The sequence below is a fragment of the Ipomoea triloba genome, chromosome 9, assembly GCF_003576645.1.
Source record: "Ipomoea triloba cultivar NCNSP0323 chromosome 9, ASM357664v1".
Taxonomy (NCBI): Eukaryota; Viridiplantae; Streptophyta; class Magnoliopsida; order Solanales; family Convolvulaceae; genus Ipomoea; species Ipomoea triloba.
In genome coordinates this window covers 8,225,878-8,232,282 of record NC_044924.1, presented here as the reverse complement: position 1 = coordinate 8,232,282, position 6,405 = coordinate 8,225,878, and the positions used below count along the sequence as shown (strand labels likewise).

Below are 6,405 nucleotides of genomic sequence, written 5' to 3'. Positions count from 1 at the left end.
ACCGTTACCAACTGACCGTATTGATTGTTTTGACTGTTTTGGGTCAATCCAAATGTGCTCCGAGTCGGGTCCGATGACTAATCCAATTATTCGGCCGTCACCCGCCTCCTACTCCCTAACTGATGAGAGCATAACAGAGTCAACCAGGGGGTAGTGATAGTGTATACTCATTGAATATCCCGTCAGTTAATAAATCATCAATTCCCACTATTCAAACGATAGCTTTACAATGGTGCACCTCTCAATTGTGATCTCAAATTATGTGATTTATGATAATGCTACAAATTTTCAAATTTATTAAATACTAATAATTTTTTTTTATAATATTGATTAATAAAAATGCCTACTATTATAAGTAAAAAGTTATTATTAGAGAGAGAGTTGGGAATACATATGATTGAACAAGATGATAGTGTCATTTTTTCGAAGTGATCCCTCTTATTGTTGAGTATATAATATATAAATATAAATATGTACTTCAACTGTCAGTTTAGATTTATACTTAAAACATAATACATATTTGAATTTGATATCATCAGAATCAACCTCATTTGCAAAAGCATAGATTCGGATCTCCACGACACTTGAAGAGATTACACCCACAATTTTTATAGTGCCGAAGTGTGAGAGTGTGAGACCTCGAGAGCAAGAGATTTCACCTTTTATATTCAAGAGAGAACGCCTGATCCGCACACTTGAGGGCGTGTCGAAGATCTAATTTATATGCAGTTGTCAATTGTCATTACTTGAGAAAGAAGTTAATTGTGTATCTACGTTAAGGAATTGTTTGGCTGGCTGGAATTGGCTGGCAGAGGTAAAAGTGGGCATTTAATACCACGTTTTCATCGGCCCCTACTTGAGGCTTTTTCTTCATTTCTTTTCTTTTTAAAATGCCATTTTTACAATAATTAACAATTAAACAACTATAATAAGTAGTTTATCAACTTTTTAATAAAAAAATTATTAATTAGTTATAAATAATAAGACTCAAATAACCCATATGAAATTCAAATCGAGAAATCCAAGCTTAACAAAATAGGTAAAAGTTATGGCTTTAGCTCATTAATTAAGATTACTCCAAAAATTTTGAGGGTAAAAACATTTTTCGCACAAATTTACACAAACTTCATAAAATATTTCAAAGTTGTTTCTCTAATTTTAACTTTACTTTAAAAATTAGTAATATATATATATATTGGTATTTTTTTCACATTTTTTGTATCCTACATTTTTATTTCCTATTCTATTGTTTCTAATGCAACATAGACAAACATTTAGAAACGAATAAATGTTGCATCCTCCAACTAAATCATTTCTTGATTTTACTTTAGACATATCATGATATTATTATTATTACTATTATTATAATTTTTTCATATTTAATTAGTACAAATTTTTATTAACAATCATTTCATTGGTAAGTACTAAGTAGTGAATAAAAGTTTTTAAAAATTATATTTTTTTTTATACTATTGATCCTGTTACATGTAGTATTTGTCTCTTAAAAAATATGTTTTAAAACATATAAATAATGTCATATTAGAAAATAAATATTATATCTTGATTTTAATTTTAAACAAAATAGTTTTATCTAACAATCTTGATTTTATTATTGCAGCATGAAAACGCGGTGTAAAAGCTCAAAATCACGTGGGTTAATGAATGCAATTCCCAGGATATCCGTGTAGTTGCTGTTGCTTCACATTCGCTCCATGACTCTCTTCTTTAATTTTCCCTCTACTTTTCAAACTTTGGGTTTTTAACATTCAAAAACCATTTTTAAATTCTAAATATAGTAGTGAAATGAGTAGAACATGATTTTTGTATTTATTGTAATTTATCTTTGTTGTTTAGTTTGAATGCTATTACACAGAAACAACATTTTATCATATGTATATTGTTAAATTAGGGATTTCCTCGAAACCCGTCTAAAAAAATGCATCTTAAACTTTATTGAAATAAAACAAAATTATTATATACAGAGTAGTAAAGTTCAGAAGCAAAAACTTGGTTAATAACTTAATATAAACTATTGCAATTTGGTTGATTGTTAGATTAAAAAAAAATCTATTCGATGGATAATAAGTACGGAGTAACATGTTGTGCTTGAACATAAGTATTAACAAAGTTGACTCATATACATATATGCCTTGTTAAGGTCAGAGGATTGAAATTACAAATATGAACATGAATTTGTAACATGCTGGTGTGACACAAATCGAGACAATAACCTATTAAAATTTTAAAGTGAAAAAAAAAAAAAAAGTTGTGACCGACATAAGCTAGATATTTTACGTCCATTGTCGCAAATTGCAAATTTTCTAAAGAAGATTAATAATGGTATGAAATTTTGGTTGTTATAAACATGTAAAAGTTGACGGGTCGGAAACGTGAAGTTGGGTCATAAACTCCAACATGGTAGATCACAATCCAAACAATACATGTGGAAAGTGAGAGTTTGGATATAGTTCATTCAAAAATACCACTTGGAATGTCACAAATTGAAATCTCATCTTATTTGAATATAATTCTGAAACTTTTGGTTAATTGAAAGATCAGCCAATAAAATGTTATTCGACACATACTATGAAAATGTTAAATTATACTAACAAAATTAAATCAGCCAATAAATTTGTGACAGGTAACATGAACAGATCAATTGGTCACATAGTTAAAATTTAATAGGAAAAACTTTTTAAAGTAAGGAGCTCCTGCACAAGTAATAAGCAATGTTCAGCTAAGTTATCAAAATTTACATATTGGAGCATAGGGACCCTTAGGGTCTAAGATTCGCCATTTTGAGGAGAAAGTAAATTATGGCAGTAAAATATTCCTTTTTTTTTTTCCAATCTCCATCCATATTTAACCGATTTGGAAGGGGGGGTGATGGACAAATTCCCATAAATTTACAAAAAACACCACTATTGTTGTCCACATTGATAAAATGAAAATTAATTCTAAAAAAAAAGAATGTGGTACTAAAGAAATTACACTATGGGCCTGTAATTTTTTTTTTTTAATATTGTTCGTGTGGTAACTGTAATTATTCCTTGTCTACTAACAGTCACTATAAACAGCAGAATCTAAAGAAAATGAACATAAATATTTCAAAATTGAAGAACTCACATCACCATTACTACTGCCACGCCTAACCAATGATAAATTTGATGTGGATGAGGAAGAACCTGTTCTTGAATTCAACCCAGTGAGTGAACTCAGTTCCGGTATCGACTCGGCCGACACGATCAAATTTATGTTCTTCAGTACGAACTCGTTGCCGACGAGTTGGTTTAGGAGACCCGACTCGTTGATCGAGTTCTTCTTCTTGTGTTGCATTGCCGCCCGGACGATCTCCGTTAGCACCGCGTTTGATAATCTCCGGACCCCTCTTGATCCGCCCATTACGATTGCCGGGCTGACGGGTTTCTGGTGGGAGGGCTGGGTTTTCCGGCCGTGATTGGGCGGCGCCGGCGTGGTGAGGGTTGATAAGTGGACTGACTCGGGGCTCCGGCTCCTGAGTCGACTCAGTGGGTCGCCCAGAAGGAGAAGCTCTTTTGCGTCCACTAAGATGAAGTGCTTGAAATTTCTTCTGAGTCGGCCGAGTAGCATAGGGTAGCAAGCCCATCTCCTTAGACTCATTGGGACTTGGTGGAGAAACCCGGCCAAGGAATTCTCCGGGTCGAGCTCGTCAACGTCGAAACTCACCACCGAGCCGTACGACAACCGAGTCGACTCGGAATCGTCACCTTCCAATTCCTCGCTGGAATTGCCTTTTCTTTTCCGTCCCCAGATTGGCTCCCCGCTTTCCCTCTCCTTCTTGACCGAAATCTTGAACTGGGCCGAGTCGAAACTCGTGGAGTTTCTATCCCCGGCGCCGTGAACGAGTTTCAAGAACGACTCGCTCTCTTCCACAACCGCCCTGTCGAAAGCCGCCGACTTCGCCGGAAAAATGAGCAAAAGATCCGATTTTGAGCACAACCCAGACCGGAACAAAAGCCGCAAGAACAGCCTGAGTTCATGCACAGTGAGTGACTCAACTGCATGAGCTACAACAAGGTCATTCATCGCCCTGGTACCTCTCCGGTACAGAGTGCCCATTCCCTGCAATGCGTGCTGGAAAGCCAAATTTTTCCATAGCTCCAGCGACCCAGAACGCCAGAAAGACGAAGAAACCTTTCTGGAAGAAGAAGTAGAGAGCTGTCTTCTGGGGTGGAAGTGGGAAGAAGCGGCGGTGGGTTCAAAGGTGGAGAGAGTAAAAAGGAGGAGAGTGATGAAGATGAGAAGGGCGCAGATAGAAATGGTGGATTGGGCGGTGGAGAGAAGGTGGGTGGAATTGGAGCGACGGAGCAGAGCATTAACGGCTCTCTTCCTTATAATGGGGGCGCCGCCGCCGCCGGCGGTTTCATCTTCCGGGAAGAACACAAACAGGAATCCCATTCCCCTGCCTTTACTACCTTCACTGCTACTACTCATCTTCACAGATCACTTTTCCCTCTCTCTCTCTCTCTCTCTCTCTATCTCTCTCCAGCTAGCTTTACATATATAAATGACTCTCTCTCTCTTTTCTCTCTCTTCTCTCTCTCTTGATTATGTAGATAGCTAAGAATTTAATCTCTCCATTATTGGCTTTAATCTTCATCATAGAAAGTAGGACCTTTCTGAAAGGAAAGCAGAGGCACAGGTCCGGAAATCTAATATTTTACTAGTAAAAGATATCAATCAACATATAATCTAATTTGTAGTTTTTATATTAAGTTAATTAATTAAGTTTTTAACTTATGTAAACACATACGAATTTAAATGCAAACTTCTGTCCATAAGTAATATTTTTCTATTAAAAGTGAAAAAGACATATTTAGTACTTTACTTCTACCTCAAATATACAATTATAAATTCAATCTATCTCTTATTATACTGTCCGAAGTTACAATTTTAGTAATTATTTCTTAGGTTTGAACCAATCTCTTTTATTAATTTAAGGGAAAAGTGAACGACTACTCGCACCACAATTGTTATACCGTGGAACGCGATCTATAATGCATTGTGGACTATAGTCACAATACGACGTCATTTTAATATGTGGGAGAAACGACTCTCGTAAATCTCATACTACAGTTCATCTCAACTGATACTGCAGTTGTGTGGAGGCCGTTTCATTAATCTGGAACTGTAGTTGTGTTGAAGATGAACTGCAGTTGCGCGGAATGAATGTCGTTTCATTCGACTGTTTTCATTAATCAAAACGACGTTGTTTTGATGTGCGATTCACAATAGTAAAATTTGCGACCAACACCAACCAAACTAGTTATTAAATACTACTACTCAGGATTTATTAGTCAATATTGAGATATACTCGAGTGTGTATATATCAGTTTTAATTAGATCCGGGATTTTGTTTATAAATCAATTAATTATTAAACACAGTGTTTATGTGAACACTGTTGAGACAGGAGAAAATTATTGGGAATTTAATAAAAATCTTCACGGAAAGGGGAGGAGTGAGTGGAGCGTATACACGGGGCTCTTCATTCTGAATTTAAGGGTGGGTAGTGTTGCGCACAGCGTCGGTGGATGCCCTCAATTTCTATTCTATAATAATTCAGAATAGGAATAACAATTGTCTCCAAATTAGACATGCCAATGTATGATACCATTTGTTAACATGACATAAAATCACATACAAAAAAATAGCGGGTTAATATTTAATTTTGACATGTCTCGAATAGGGATGACAGTCTTAACTCAAAATCAATGTCTTAGTTGAAATTTTAAACAATTCGAGAATCAAATTAGTTAAAATTGAAAGTTATGAATTATTGAATTAATAGTTGAGAAATAATTGAGTGAGCAAAATGATGATTTTCCATTTAAATATTATAATTACATACTGCGTATTTTATTATAAGAGAGTCTACTAAGTTTTGATATTTATACCATTATTATACTTGTGTAGTTAACAAAGTTATAGAAGGATAAAATAGTCCTTGTGGGTTAAACTTTGTTACCAATGGTTGTGGGAAAAAAAGATACCAAAGATAAGAGAGACTTTTTTTTTTTTTTTTTTTCATATTTGAGAAGTTCAAGTTCCATAAGAAATTGTTTTTCATGAATCAAACATAATAAATATCAAAAAATTTCAACTTTTAAGAAACTTAATCCCTTATCAGTTTATTTCTAGCGAACCAAACGGACAAGGAATTCATTTCTATTAGGGGGTGTTTGGTTGGATGAAAAACATTTTACATGGAAAATGTTTTCCTTAAAGTGGGGGAAAATGGTGTTTTATGTTGTTTGGTTGGATGGAAAACAAATTATATGGGAAAAAGTTTTCCTTAACAATGAGGAAAATGTTTTCCTAGCAAATCTTAGGTATTTTGTTTTCCATGGAAAACTTTTTCAATGGAA

At 34.6% G+C, this 6,405-nt stretch overlaps 1 protein-coding gene across 1 annotated transcript; it reads right to left on the bottom strand.

Annotated features, from left to right (window-relative positions):
• Positions 1-3,057: 3,057 nt before the first annotated feature.
• LOC116029514 lies at positions 3,058-4,473 on the bottom strand. The gene has a single exon (XM_031271565.1). The coding sequence runs from the start codon at positions 4,471-4,473 to the stop codon at positions 3,058-3,060; it is 1,416 nt and encodes a 471-aa protein (XP_031127425.1).
• Positions 4,474-6,405: the final 1,932 nt, after the last annotated feature.

Coding starts and splice junctions, on each gene's coding strand:
- LOC116029514 (XM_031271565.1), bottom strand. CDS start 4,473: ATGAGTAGTAGCAGTGAAGGTAGTAAAGGCAGGGGAATGGGATTCCTG.